At 33.4% G+C, this 16,208-nt stretch overlaps 1 protein-coding gene across 2 annotated transcripts in view; it reads right to left on the minus strand.

Moving 5' to 3' along the window:
- Positions 1-15,975, minus strand: part of LOC127723712 (S-crystallin SL11-like) — a 45,105-nt gene extending 29,130 nt beyond the window's left edge. Inside the window, exons 1-5 of one of the 2 annotated variants that reach the window (XM_052230464.1) lie at positions 15,778-15,975; positions 13,731-13,826; positions 12,627-12,742; positions 10,952-11,056; positions 9,188-9,591 (exon numbers count right to left, since the gene is read on the minus strand). In XM_052230464.1, coding sequence (XP_052086424.1) covers positions 9,418-9,591; positions 10,952-11,056; positions 12,627-12,742; positions 13,731-13,826; positions 15,778-15,913 — 627 coding nt within the window. In that variant the 5' untranslated portion in view covers positions 15,914-15,975 and the 3' untranslated portion in view covers positions 9,188-9,417. Of the gene's footprint in view, positions 1-9,187; positions 9,592-10,951; positions 11,057-12,626; positions 12,743-13,730; positions 13,827-15,777 lie in introns of those variants that run through there. The other variant, XM_052230463.1, reaches the window with a different exon arrangement.
- Between the last annotated feature and the right edge of the window lie 233 nt (positions 15,976-16,208).

Below are 16,208 nucleotides of genomic sequence, written 5' to 3' on the forward strand. Positions count from 1 at the left end.
AGAATAAAGAAGTTTTAGGTAAAATCACGTGATATGAAAAACAGTCTAATCTTATTACTAGACAACACCATTTGAAGAAATGAAGGCCTTACATATGTTAAATGTAGACCTAAGGAAAACATACACATTTACTTGTTGATTTGATACTACTTGTAATATAGTGAACATAAGGCAATAAATGTAAGTAATATGTAAAGTGAATCCAATAAGTTAATAAGCCAAAATTTGAAAATGATGAAGTAAAAAAATATAATGAAAAGAAATTACGGTGAGAAAAGAAAGCAAGTCTACACTATTAATACAAATAAATTTGATAACATTGAAACCGTTATTGTCTTTTATTAATTTTCATATAGGGAAAATACTGCAGTATGCATTAAAATATCATGAATAAAAGACTGCATAAAAGTCATGAAAACAGACATAAGTAAGGGATGGTATATGATTTTGACAAATTAAAAGATATGACAATTGCAAACCAAGAACATTTTGGGAAAAGTCGAAATTAATAGTAGAATCTAAAAGCAAAATACTTAGACGGCACAAGGCTAGTAAGATGCACGTAGCACCACATTGTTCTAATGTTATGTTTAATTATTTGATATGCAAATATGACTTCAGGACGGGAAAAACTGCCAGAATGTTTAAAGATAGCAAAACAGTTCAACGAATCGTCGTCTGTACAAGGTAGAAGGCAATGATGATAGGTTCTATAAAAGTTAGTAACTTAGAACAATATAATATGTAAAAATATAACTGTACTTACATTGTAAAAACGACCACAACTGGAGAAATCTGATCACACAACCGAACACTCGAAGGAAGATTTCGTAAATAACACGTTGGTAAAGATGGAATGTTCAGCATAAACGCATGGATGGTGCAGTTATGTAACACATGTTTACTGATGATTCAGTGATTTAAGATGAAAAATACCTTTATCATTTTTGTTTTATTGCGAAAGGGCGTTTATTACATATAAAAAAGATACGTATGAATAACGATATGACAATAGAATATTTCTATGTAACATCTTGCATATATTTGTTAAAGAAAGCACGTTTTGACTTAAACGTTTATAATAAAGAATTTATAATTCAATTTAATAAATCGTCAATTCATCAAATAAGACAAATTGTTTCAATCGTTATTGTTCACAGTTTCTCAAGTGAAGTGATATGTCGAAAATGTTTATACTATTTAGAATTACAACAACAAATTCAAACCAAACGATAAACATACAGAAAAGGGGGATGGTAGGTCGGTCATCCATCCCGAAAACTAGGGGGTAGTAGGTTGGTCATCTATTCCGAAATCAAGGAGAATGGTAGGTCGGTCACCCATCCCGAAATCAAGGGGCTGGTAGATTGGTCATCTATCACGAAACCAAGTGGGTGGTAGTTTGGTCATCTATCCTGAAATCAAGGGGGTGGTAGGTTGGTCATATATCCCGAAATTAAGGGGGATAGTAGGTTGGTCATCTATCCCAAAATTAAGGGGGGTGGTAGGTCGGTCATCTATCCCGAAATCAATTCAATATGTTATTCTTAAGAATATGTGTTCCTGCTTTTATAGGACATCAAATATATTTTGCATAGAGTTAGTATCAAATCATTTTAGATTGTAGGCTTATGATAACTTTGTCAAATCAGCAAGTTTTATCAAAGTTCACATCTATAATTTTCCTATATTGATTGAGATTCACATGGTGGGTGGTGCATACATAACAGGAGACGCTTATCCTTTCGATACACCCGGTTTTGCTCCTGTTGGACATATAAACAAAGAGATGAACTATACAATAGTCTACAGGTGAATGCAGGTCAATGTATCATAGGTTCATCAAGGTTGAATCCTGTAATACTGTATGAATAAATAGCATGGTGACTTACAGGCACCTATGATACGAAAAAAGAAACAGAGTGACCTACAGACACCTATAATATGTTAGGGAAAATAACATGGTGACCTACAGGCACCTAAAAAGGATATGCAAAATAACAGGGTGACTTGCAAGCCACTATAATATGATATGGATAAATACAATGGTGACCTACAGGCACATATGATAGGATATGTAAAATAGAAGCGTGACCTACATGCACTTATTATAGGATATGTACAGGCAACTCAGATAATTATGGTACAGATCAATAGCATGGTGACCTACAGGCACCTGAGATAATTATGGTACAGATCAAAAATAGGAAGACCTACAGGCACCTGAGATATTATGGTACAGGTCAACAACAGGGTGAACTACAGGCAACTCAGATAATTATGGTACAGATCAATAGCAGGGTGACCTACAGGCAACTCAGATGATTATGGTACAGGTCAACAACAGGGTGAAATACAGGCAACTCAGATAACTATGGTACAGATCAATAACAGGGTGACCTACATGCACCTCAGAGAATTATGGTACAGGACGATAACCAGTAAACTGTCATTTGACGAGAAGAAAGACATATGCATTTTTAGTGCGTTTTATGCAACGAATAAAGTAATTTTAGTATTTAGTGTCAACTGCATTATGCCTGGGCTGATGTTACAAAATTTAACATGTTCCACATTTATGAAGATGCAGGTACTGTGATGCTGTTATCTGGTTGCTTCATCAATGTGCCTGGAAGTAACACTGGTGGTACATGTTAACCCGACATATTTATCAGTATAAAGCACAGAACAGAAAAGTTGTTTGGATCGGCTATACAAGAGCCTTGATATAATGTAATTGTACACATGCAAATGTAGTTCAAAACATATAGATGTAAAATTACAGAAAATTAGATTGGCAGAAAACCGAAATCTAGTTATAATTATTAATTGAAAAAATAAAAGATCTGACACCCCACCGTACTAGTCATGCCCCGAACATTTCGATCAAAACCTTGGTGGACCTCCTAAGACACCCATTAGTAGTTAAATATTCAACAAATTAGTTTATGACTTTTATGTACGTGTCGCTTAGACCCCTGCGAGGAAAATTCTATACGGAAGGCCCTAAGGAAATGGCAAAATCAAAAGCTCAAACACATCAAACGAACGAATAACAACTATCATATTCTTCACTCAATACAGGCATTTCTTATGTAGAAAACCTTGGATTACACCTGGTTCTATTGCTAGCTAAACCTCTCACTTGTATGACAGTCGCATACAATTCCTTTATAAATTGACAACGATGTGTGAACAAAACAAACAGACATAATAGGTAAAAATGTGTTATAATCTTAATTACTAAAAACAAATATGTCAACAAAGAAAAAAAACAAATAAAAAACAAAAAGGCATATTGACAAAGCACATTAACAAAAACGATAGACAAGAATACACAAATTTACCATAGCACAATAACACATTGACGGGATGTATAAACCGAGTCACGTCAAATGGATATTACCAAAAATTGACTAAAAAGTAAAAGTACTGATTTACAAAGACAAATACAAGAATACTATAACACGTTATTATTGATAAGATGATAAACAACGTCAGTGCCTAGAATCTTCAAAAACATCGTATTATTTGTGAAGTTGATACTATTCATATATGTTTATCAACAAGGTCTTGGTATCTTCCGATGAACTTTTTTTTGACTAATTATCTACCTGAAAGAATAATAATGCCACCAATGAATTCCACACGTGAACACATACAAGTCCTCCTTTTAAATGAAACTACTGCAGGTTATAAAAAGATCTTCTATGTGGAATAAAACGGTAAGAAATAATATTTAACCTTTAACACGACACCACTCTTTGACATCGTGAATTACCACAAAAATGAAAAAAACACTGCAACACTCAAGGAAGGAAATGGAACATATACTCCACTAACACAACATTTGAACTAAGACGAAGTTCACCTGTTAATTCAGTTAACTTCCTAAATATGCCCCTGTAGATTTTTTCTGGATTCCAAATTCGGTTGCTGTACAGTAAATTAATACCTATTTACACGAAATAAATAAGTACACATTTGATTTTGTTGATTCTTAAAAAGTCCAGAGGCTGGTTTTCGATTCATCTTAAGGCAAATTTTATAACCATTTCATGACTATCATATGATATGTCATAGAATGTAAATCATAGCTGTCATAAGACAGTCATACCAGGATGCTCTAATGACAGTCAAAAATGAAAACATGTAACTATGAAAATAATAACTGTTACCATTCTTATCTTATACGAATATTTCATATTTTTTCAGTATAATGAACACGATGAACATGAAATTATATATGAAGAGGGGTTAAAATCTGAGTTGACAATTTGTTTAAATTTGGTTAGAACTTCGCGTTCATGTTTTATTGTAATGAAGTGTTATATTATTGGGAATACTTTTAAGATTTGGTACATAAAGTACCCGCTAAAAGAAATGCCCGTGCAAATACGTTAATGAACTACTATATAAAGAAAGAAATATTATAAATATTTATTAAAATTAATCTTTACAAAGAAAAGGATTCCAAATTGTACGTCGCAGGAGATTCGGATTTTAAATGACGAAGTGGAGAATAAAAGATCTTTACTATTTAGCAGATTAAACGGAAGAACAAACAGTGCCAAAAAGAGAGTAAGAAAGGCTGCATGCAGAGACGGATTTTGCCGGAGAGGGCAGGGCCTCGCCCCCTATGGAGCTACATATATATATATATATATATATATATTACCCCCTTTTTTGTCGAAATCCTGGATCTGCATGTTGCACGAGCAAATAAAAAAAATGTGTGATGTCGTAACATTTATGACAATCATAAGACAATCATAAGTCATGTCACGAGGTGTCTTAAGTGCATGATAAAAGTTATGAATATCATGACTTGAGACCCTTTCGAATACATATATTATTATGACATGTCCTTCAACCATCGTAAAACAAGTCTTATTCATAAGATACTTTCGAAAACAATGCTTCATGTTTTGCCTTTCAATTTCCTCCTTGTCCCTCATATAAATAGTTGCAAATCCATGACACCCTACACGAACAAACCTACAACATTTTAAAAGTTGGTGCTATGTAAATGTGATCTGCAGTCACCTATCATTTTGCCTGCTATGACTTTAAGTGGTATTATAAATATTTTCAATGAACAGTAATTTTCAAAGTAATACAAAGGGGATAATCAAAAGATAAAAACGGAATATCTGAAACCTTAAGTTAAAATTAATGGAAAAAAAATGCATATTATAGAGACTGACAGACTTTATGATGTTAAGCACCTACTAAGTCACTTGGCATTTAATAACATCGCCGATTTTAATCTCAATTTTTTGCCGGAATTAATATAACTTGAAATCACAGGCTATTCTATTGATAATCTAGAAACCTTGCACTTCAATTCAATGAATTAATTGCAAATTATATTACCGCACATACATGCTCAATTATGTTTCCTTTTAGATATTTAGATCTATCTTTTTGGTTGGGACTACATTAACTTGCGTATACACTTTTCGTAGTGCAACGGTTTTGACGCTGGGTGACTGGCAGTAACCCTTCACATAAGCTTTTATCCTCGTGCGTTGAGAACACACGAAAAAGAAGATGTTCATGTGTCTGCTTTTTGCGAAACCCAAATGTTGATAGAACGTTAAGTGTTTTATCGGAATATGTATTGACAAAGCTGCATCTAAGATGGTCAGGTTTTAACCAGATGTGGTTGTAGTGAATTAAGACAAGATTTTACTCCAAACGATATATTTAAAAAAAGGACAAATGTGTAACATGTATCATGCCATTCAAACATTATATGAAATAACAAAAAATTGTCGAGTTTGGTGCTTTGGGAAATTTCAAATATTTCAGTAGAATTTATTTTTAACTCTTACAACATTGTATAATGCAAGCTTTAAAATTCAGTAATTATCATAGATAAAACTGCTCTGTTGTTTGATACTTTCGAGTGCTCATTTGTTAATAATTCATACTATAAAATCATTAGGCATTTTGTAAATAAACATCAGAGTCAACTGTTTTTTGTATTAATTTTTGTGTTGAAAAATAGAACTGAAAAACGATATCATATATAATGGCGTCACATTTAAAGTCAATTTTGTGTGTCTTAAATGTAATTTTCAACACCTGTAACGCTTACCTCTGTAAAATCTTGCTGGTCAATTAGCTAATTCTAAGCCGATTTATACCTTTTAGATCGGTGGGATTTTTTATAATTAAAGTGTGGTTTGCTGATAATCCAATTCAAGTATGACGTTCAATTTAATTAGACCGTTAGTTTTCTCAATTGATTTGTTTCATATTTGTCAATTTTCTCATTGTTGAAGGCCGTACGGTTGCCTATAAATGCTTACGTACACTTCATTTGAACTTTGGTAGATAGTTGTTTCATTGATAATCATACCACATCTCCTTATTTTTATATTCATATTGAAACGTACTGTTTATTTTCTTGTAAAGGGGGACGAACGCCCTCTACGCCTCCTTGAGTCCGCCAATGGGTGTCACAATCAGCACTCTTAAAAAGAATGAAACGATAAAACGATATGCCCTATTGCTTCAGACTAGTTTAAAATTCAAATACCATTGAAATGTAGTAATTGCAGATGACCCACATCCATCACGAAATAGACATTTTTGAAAACAGTTTCCGGTAAACTTTGTTCGGTCAAGTTTGGATCCAATTATACTTTTGTAACTTTTCGAGGATTAAGTTAGTGTGATATGAGCAAACATGGTTGCATTTGGGATTCAAATATTTTAATCATTGTATGCCAAACATTATCAATTCGTATGAAAAAAATTGTAGCAGGAAAGCTTGAAGAAAGTTTCTCGTATGATAAAAAATTAAACTTACAAGGAGAAATTCGGAATATCTCTGGTAGCGCGCGGTTGGCTTTTCTATCATGGTGTTAATTGTGATGAGTCTAATTCACATAATCATGGTGAGCGGGATATGTATGACAGTACGAATTAACGAGTTTTTTTAGTAATGCCCGAAAGAACACTGTCATTAGGACATAAAGAAGTTAGCTTTGATTTTTCATCACGAGCGAAATTAAATTAAGGAGTTTTTTTCCATGAAAAATCTAGTACATGTACATATTTAATTTTTACGCTGAATTTAATTAAGAATAATTACATTACATGTAGAGTGGGTGACGCATATTCGCCGCAAAATTCGTTCATTTCCACCTACATCCGACCTACATTCGAATATTTGAAACTTTTTATGTAGGTTTCAGAAAGTTTACTATATGAAAAAATGTTTGATAAAGGAATTCTCTACTAAACATTGGTTAAATGTTTTAAAAATGAACACAAACTCAAGAGGAAATCAAGTTGTTCTTGTACCATTGGGGACACATTTTCGCCGCAATGTATGATATGACCATCCTCATTATCCTTGTATATTATAAAAACAATTGTTTGCAATTACATGAATTAGCTTTAGATATCATTCCTATACGATTTTTCTAACAAATATTTACTTTATGACTGTGCATGCGTGACATAAAAATCTTACATAATTGCCAAAAATCGTTCAAAAACACCTGCGTATTTCTTTATATGTGCGAATAACATTGGAAATGGGGTAAAGAGGAATATCAACAGTTCGAACATTACAAACAGCGTTTAGCATCTATTTAGGCAAGTATTGGGTAAAGGCACACGAAATTTACCGAAAAAAATGAAAAAAACGGCGAAAATGTGTCCACGGCGAATATGCGCCACCCACTCTATGTTTCACGGAAATCCGTTAAACTTATTGGTTAACAACAATCGGGCGTCATTCAAATATTAACTTTCATATCAAAATGAAATGTTACATTCGTGATCACACGTGCTTCCACAAAAAAAGTGCATAGGTAAGTAAAAGAAAACTTGATCAATCTTTTGTCATGGTCTCATTAGCATAAAAATGTAATTATAAGAAATGAATGCTGCATTTTGTAAATTTATTGGGGTGTAAAAGTGTTGATCCGCCCTTCATACGAAATGTGCTTCGGTCAACACTTTTACACCCCAATAAAATTACAAAAAGAAGCCTTCATTTCTTAAGTAAACAGTGATTTGAAAGAGGAGCAAAGTGTGAAGACGTCGATGAATTTCTATGAGGGTCTCGATGGAAAGGTCTTCACTTCTGTATTCTTTACATTTGAAGCCATTTTGCTCTTTTCTTTATTCTTTCTCTATAATTACATATTCTCTATATTGTAGCATCCTGTTTTTTACGATTTTTTAATTTTGTATTCCATTATTCTTTATTCTGTAAACGGCCCCATACAGATGCTCTTCTATGAAAGACATATAAGTGGGTCTGGATGGGGGTCCTATAATGAATTAAAAAAAAAAAATAGACCATTTTTCTCTTTTCTTTATTTGTTGTGATTGTTTTTTTTTTCTATTCTTCATATTTTAGCACCCAATTATTTTCAATTTTTTATTTTTTTCCTATTTTTTTCGATTCTTTATATTTTTGCCCGATATTCTGCACTTTTTACCCATTATTCTCTATTTTGTAAAGTCCATCCAGACCCTCACATTAGCGCATCGATAGAATAGAATGTCTAATTTGTGTGTAAACACTCGCTGAATTTAACTGACCATTTAACTTTTTTGATTTGAGCGTCACTGATGAGTCTTTTGTGGACGAAACGCGCGTCTGGCGAACAAAATTATAATAAAATTGAGAATGGAAACGGGGAATGTGTCAAAAAGACAACAACCCGACCAAAGAGCAAAAAACAGCACAAGGCCACCAATGGGTCTTCAACACAGAGAGAAAATCCCGCACCCGGAGGCGGGCAACAGCTGGCCCCTAAACAAAAATGTATACTAGTTCAATGAAAATGGACGTCACACTAAACTCCGAAACATATAAATGAACTAAAATAAAAAAAAACATACAAGACTAACAAAGGCCAAAGGCTCCTGACTTGGGACTGGCGACGGGGTTAATAGATATAAGAATGTTAAACATATTTTGTGAGATTTCAACCCTCCCCCTATACCTCTAGCCAATGTAGAACAAACAAACACACACTAATACGCACAGTAAAACTCAGTTTCAAAGAAGTCCGAGTCCGATGTCAGAATAGGTAACAGAAGAAACTAAGCAAATTGACAATGATACATGAATTAAGCCTGTTATCTGTGAAGAGTTTTTTGTTCACTTCTATGAATAATAATATTACAACTAAAAGTAATAATATATCAATAATACAGCTTCATCATATTTTAATTCAGTAAATTGCAGTTTGTAAAACAGATTCAGTAAACAGATATAATAACTTTAAAATAAATAAGTACAAAAATGCCACGTACGATTGTATACAATGTAAATAATATCAAAGATGTGTTCATATACATGTATCTATGTCTGTTAATGCTGGACCATGTAAATGTTTAAACAAATAAATAAACAAAATAAGTATGAGTATGTTCCTAGATTTACATGTCCGCTGCTGGTCGCTTCTCTAAATATTTCTGTACATTAGCATTTGTTTTTACACTTTCGTAAAACTTTTTGACTTCAGCAAAGTCTTTGTACACCCCTTCACCCATCTGTGGATTGCATTTTAGTTTATCAATCATGTCAAAAGCAGCCATATCCGCAACTGTCAACTACAAATAATAAAAAAAGAGAATTGTATCTTGCGCTTTCTTATCCCCTTTTTTTTTAACTATTTCATAAACGTTTTCCGAAAAAAAGGTGTTACTATACAAAAGGCATCAATTTTTCCAAAAGAATGGTGTTATCATACCAAAGGTTTCAATTGCCCCGAAAACAGGATGTTACTATACCAAATGCTTCAATTATTCCGAAAAAATGGTGGCTTCATCTTTTCCGAAAGTATACTATACTAAAGACTTTAACTTTTCCGAAAGAAATGGTGTTACTATATATACCAAAGGCTTTAACTTTTTCTAAAATAATGGTGTTACTACATGTATACCAAATGCTTCAATTTTTACGAAATAATGGTGTTACTATACCAAAGGCTTAATTTTTTACGAAATAATGGTGTTACTATACCAAAGGCTTCATTTTTTACGAAATAATGGTGTTACTATACCAAAGGCTTCATTTTTTACGAAATAATGGTGTTAATTTACCAAAGGCTTCAACTTTCCGAAAGAATGGTGTATCATTAACAAAGGCTTCAATTTTTCTGAAAGAATGGTGTTACTATAACGTCAAAGGCCTCAATTTTTCCAAAAGAATGGTGTTGCTATACCGTCAAAGGCTTTAATTTTTCCGAAAGAATGGTGTTACTATACCAAAGACTTCAACACCTGCTTAGCTTACATGGTAAAGACTACGTGCAAAGTTCATCATGAATGATCTACGGCTAACATTTGAACGGATTTCAGCCGATAAAGTATTTTAAATGACAAAGCTTTCAAGGAAGACGCCATTTTGACGTAAAATTGACCACGTGGTCAAAAATTTTTGCCAAACTGCACTTTACCTAAACAGAAAACTAATTGCCAACAATCTTTTGATTTGGAATCTCAATATCCTTAAAAAATTTCTTCATATTAAGTTCATATTGGCTCGATTGATTGATTGATTGATTGATTGGTGGTTAACGCCAATTTCAGCAATATTATGCTATTTCATGGCGGTCAGTTTTTATTGGTGATGGAACCCGGAGTTCCCGGAGAGAATCACTCACCTACGGTAGGAAACTGACAATACAAGTCAACTAAGATTGGAGTCGAACGCACCTGCAACATGCCGGATTCGAATTTACAACCTCAGTGTCGACATGGTAGTGATACAGTATTTCCTTAGATTATCGGCCACCGCGACCCCCATATTGGCTTCAAAAATTTAATATCATAACATTAAAACGTCATGAATTTCGCTTATACTCTACTTAATTTAAAAAGTATATGTTCTACTGGCCTCAATGTTTATAACTTATCTAATGTTAGACAATTTCAAGATTATTTTGCTTTATATATATATATTTGTTACCTTAGATCCAAGTAGATATTTTCCACCATTTTCTTTGAGTAACTTGCACAAATATGTGAAAAATTGGGGTAAAACTTCTGAACTAAACTTTTTACCTAGTTCTTCCTAAAATAGAAAAAAAATGATTGAAGTTAACATTTGCAATTCTAAAATTACTATCAAATAAATTATAGTACAAGAAAGTCTGAATAAGGTAACTATGTGTTTTTCTCATAGTTGAAGGCTGTACGGTGACCTATAATCTGTCCTGATGCTCTACGACACTAAGATTTTCGCAGGTAGATCGGGATTCCTGTCTATTTCATTGATATTTTCGTAGGTAAATCGGTCTTGATTCCTGTCTGTTTCATTGATATTCTCGCAGGTAGATCGGTCTTGATTCCTCTCTGTTTCGTTGATATTCTCGCAGGTAGATCGGGATTCCTGTCTATTTCATTGATATTTTCGCAGGTAAATCGGTCTTGATTCCTGTCTGTTTCATTGATATTCTCGCAGGTAGATCGGTCTTGATTCCTGTCTGTTTCGTTGATATTCTTGCAGGTAAATCGGTCTTGATTCCTGTCTGTTTCATTGATATTCTCGCAGGTAGATCGGTCTTGATTCCTGTCTGTTTCAATGATATTCTTACAGGTAAATCGGTCTTGATTCCTGTTTGTTTCATTGATATTCTCGCAGGTAAATTGGTCTTAATTCCTGTCTGTTTCATTGATATTCTTGCAGGTAAATCGATTCTTGATTCCTGTCTATTTCTTTGATATTCTCGCAGGTAAATCGGTCTTGATTCCTGTCTGTTTTATTGATATTCTCACAGGTAAATCGGTCTTAATGCTCTATATTATTGAGATTTTCGTAGGTAATATGGTCTTCATGCTGAATATTATTGATATTCTCGTAAAGTAAATATATTCCTTGATGTTGAATATTATTGAGATTCGCGTAGATAAGTCTATTCCTTGAGTCTATATACAGAGTTCTTCATAATTAAGGTAAGGCGCGAATACAGGAGTTAAAAAAGGGGGCTACTTTTTATTTTGTCAATTTTGCAGTATATTCTATTATAAGCTATTTCTATCTTGCTATATCGTCTATGTACCGTTAGATTTTTAGGCTCAAATATAAGACACAACATGCCATCATTTCAATATCTTGATCCTTTTGACAAATTGCTAGGCATTCTTAGCCTCATCCCTGTACTTGTTTGTCACATTGGAGACTTTATTAAACAGTCTTTAGAACTGAAGGCGACAGACAGATAGGTTCATTATGATCATTTTAATCTTATTGATTGATTGATTGATTATTGGTGTTTAACGCCACCTTCAGCACTATTGACTATATCGTGGCGGTCAGTTTTTATTGGTGTATGAAGCCGAAGTTTCCGGGGAGAACCATCGACCTTCGGTATGAAAACTAACAATACTATTATAGTCAATTAAAATTGGGGTCGAACGCACCTGCCAAGTGCGGGATTCGAACTCACATTCAACCTCAGTGATACAGTAGATGAACTACTAACTAAAGACCACTCAGCCACTCAGAGGCCCCAAATTCAATCTTACACTTGTTAAGTGTGTGCTTGTTGTGTTCTTGTTATTATGTACTTTATTTGTTATTGTTTGACCTTTTGGGTATTATTTTGCAATAAAGATTATCTACATATTAAATAAATACGAACCTTTTTAGCTTCATCCTTTTCGAAATGTAGTTTAATCATAGCATTCAACACGTCGAAAACAGTATCAATGATGATGTCACACTTTGTATTTTCCATATTATTTGAACCATACAACCCTGTAAAAATGTTAAAATCGTTATAGAGAATATAAGAGGGTCTGGATGGGGATTTTCATTTTTACATTCTTTAAGTTTTAGCCATGTTTCTCTCTTCTTCTTTTTTTAAACTGAAAGCTCGTAGACAATATTGATTTCAATTTTTGATTGTGTTTTATAAAATCACTATACATCAGCCGCTTCGATTGATTGCTAGTTGGTGTTTAACGCCACTTCCAATAGTATTGGCTATATCGTGGCGACCAGTTTTTATTGATGGAGGGAGCCGAAGTGCCCATAGAGAACCACCAACCTTCGGAAGGAAAAAAAGCAGTGGTTTCGAAGACAGTTTATCTTGCTGGAGAGACATGCGCGGATCAAGCCATTTTGAACCGGGGGGAGGGGGGGGGGGGAGTTCAAACCCCCGGAACACCATGAGACGTTCCAATAATTAAAACAAAGGGAAAAGGGGGTACCCCCGGAACACCCCCCATCCCCAATGAGATATCATGAGATAATGTTAACATGATTGATCTTCCCTTATTTTTGCATTGATTATCTCACGGTTTGTTGGAGGACGTGCGATGACCTGTAATTGTTCATATCTTTATAAATTGGTCTTTATGGGTAAAATTGACTAATTGGCAATCATACCACATATCTTTATTTCTATACTACATGTAATCCTATTTGAGAATTTGGCTTATACAGGTTCACACAGGTAAACTTTTGATACATTGTACTGTTAATATTCGTAAAAGACCTTTTGAGATAAACAAAATGTGAAATGTGTTTATTGGAAGTTTGCCTAATCTCAGAAACACACTCCAAAGAACAAACAAAATTGAATATATAGCAGGCACTAATAGATTTTATTGTTCATCATTATGATATATTCGTTTGTGCAATATAAGATTGTAACGCAGAAAAAACCACAATAAACCATAGTGAACCATTTTATCGATTAGCAATTTCCGAATAGTGCTTTCAGACTTAATATAAAACTTACCAAATTCACGAGCAAGGTACCGAGCAATGGCACCCGTCTGGTTAATCATTGTTTTATCATCTACAGTTAATACAGGCATCTGACCATATGGTGTTTCTGAAATAAATCATGAACTCAAGGTTTTCATTGCAATTTCAATCATTTTATTCCCAATTTTGTTGCAATTAGCTACACCTGTGTTACCTATTTTTATTGCCGTGATGGTAAGGTGCTCGATAACGTTCCTTTTTTTTTTGGCACCAAGATATTTTGACCAATGGAGAAGGATATGCAGCTTTCAACAAATAGGAAAAGAGTTTTTCAGTGATTTGACGTTATTCTAGGACATTGCATGACATAATGAAACGCATTTAATAGCATTAAGTACATGTACATTTATAAATAAGTTAATTTTGCCTTTTGTTTTAATTTCTGGCATTGAATTTCCATGTATTAAAAAGTGTTTTGCGAGTTCTTATTTAAATCCGTTTATAAGATTGCAATTCGTATAATTTTGACCTTCAAAGTTAAAGTTTAAAGAACGAGGACATATTTAATCCTAATTACAAATATGCTGTGTAAGCACGGTTATTTTAAATTTATAAGAATTCTTGTACGAGGGTGTGAATGAGAAAATAACTGGCAGAAAAAAAAAAAAAAAAAAATTTTAACCTTAAAAGAAATGAAAATAATTGAATGATAATGTATAAAAAATAGGGAATAATTGACCAATAACAGCAAATAGGAGAAAATGAAAAGAAATGGTCTTGAAATTAAAAAAAAAAAGGAAAAAAAAAGAAAAAAAAGCTCTCTTTTTCCAGACCATCCCGAATCGGTTAAACATCGGTTATATAATAAAGTATATTAATGAATACCGTATTGTGTTTGATATGAACATGTATAACCGAGAATTCGTTGAAAATAATAGATTCCCTATTACAAATATTATAATAGTTTAGTAAAGTAACCACTAACAAGAGGCTGTCAGATTGACAGCAAACCGGATTTTCCTGCATGATAATGATATTTTATTTTGCAAATCTGAACCCCCAAACAGGATCAATAAAAAAAATGAATTTTTGTAGGGTTCAGAAATAGAAAGGCCAAAATCAATCTAAGTATCACTTTTCGCTACTTAAAGGTCTACCTACATCTCAACAACGATACAAGCTAAAATCTTTAAAATCGAACGTGACCTACGTTGAGTCACAGGAAACAACATATTTAAATTTGAATAGATTTCGTACAAAGCGTTTTCTAGTTATTGCACGGACAACGCTCTAAGTCTCACTTTTCGCTACGTTAATGTCTACAACTGAACAAAAATAAAAGCTAAAATCGTGAAAATCAAACTTGACCTTCATTTAGTCACAGGAAACAACATAGTTAAATTTGAAAAGATTTTGACAAAGCGTTTTCAAGTTATTGCACGGACACTGTTGACAGCCGCTCGGCCGCCCGACCGCCGTAAATTACCAAATTTATTACCGATATTTTCCTTTGAAATCCGGTGTATAAAATTATCACCAAATAATAACCTTATCTTTTTTGGGACAAACGTTTTTTTTTTGTGTCTTTCAATAAGATACAGAAACAAGATATGATTTTTGAAACTCAATGTGCTATAAAAAAATTCGTTTCGCTTCCCTTCTGAAATAATGATTTTTTTCGAAAATTTAGAATCAAACTATTTAATAAAAATACATCCTCCTAACCCCTTTCCCCTGAAAATAAAAAAAGAAGACGTTGAACTCACATAAACTGTTTTATATAGGAGAGAGGGTGGCAAGGAGGTGTCTTTTCACAAATCCCAATTTTATGTAATTTTTTCCCGCTTTCCACTTTTCCCCCCTCCTTTTCCCCATATCCCACTTTTTTATCCCTATATGCCACATCCCCAGTTTTTTCCCTATATGCCACATCCCCAGTTTGTATCCCTATATCCCACATCCACACTTTTTTTCCCTATATCTCACATTCACACTTTTTATCCCTGTATCTCACATTCACATATTTCTTTACCCTTAAGTATCTCAAATTCCAAAATGTGTTATTTATTTTCTCTTACTTGGTTTAAAAGCTGTCCATTTATCGCCACTTAGTCTCTCGTCTTCGAACTCCTTTCCAGCGGCAGCAAACACAAGTCGAGGTAATTCTCCTCTTGCTCTAATGTCGAAGTAAGATAATTTGAATTTAGCAGGCATTTTGACTTTATGTTGATATCTTAATTGCTAATGAAAAATGAATAGCATGTATTAACTACCGAAACTATTTATATTATATACTTAAACTATGTCCTAAATACTGTCTTTAATCCATGCTCTATATATTGACTCTATCGATACATAACATGTATAATATCTACCTAGATATTTCCACTAGCTACACGTATACGGTCAATATGTTTATTCAATGGATTATTACAGGTCAGACGTTCCCATGGAAGGAATCTTCCAGTAAATGAACTTTTGACCCAGTAGTGTCATAATGACTTGGCAA

Source organism: Mytilus californianus, unplaced genomic scaffold (genome assembly GCF_021869535.1).
Source record: "Mytilus californianus isolate M0D057914Y unplaced genomic scaffold, xbMytCali1.0.p SCAF_13, whole genome shotgun sequence".
NCBI lineage: Eukaryota > Metazoa > Mollusca > Bivalvia > Mytilida > Mytilidae > Mytilus > Mytilus californianus.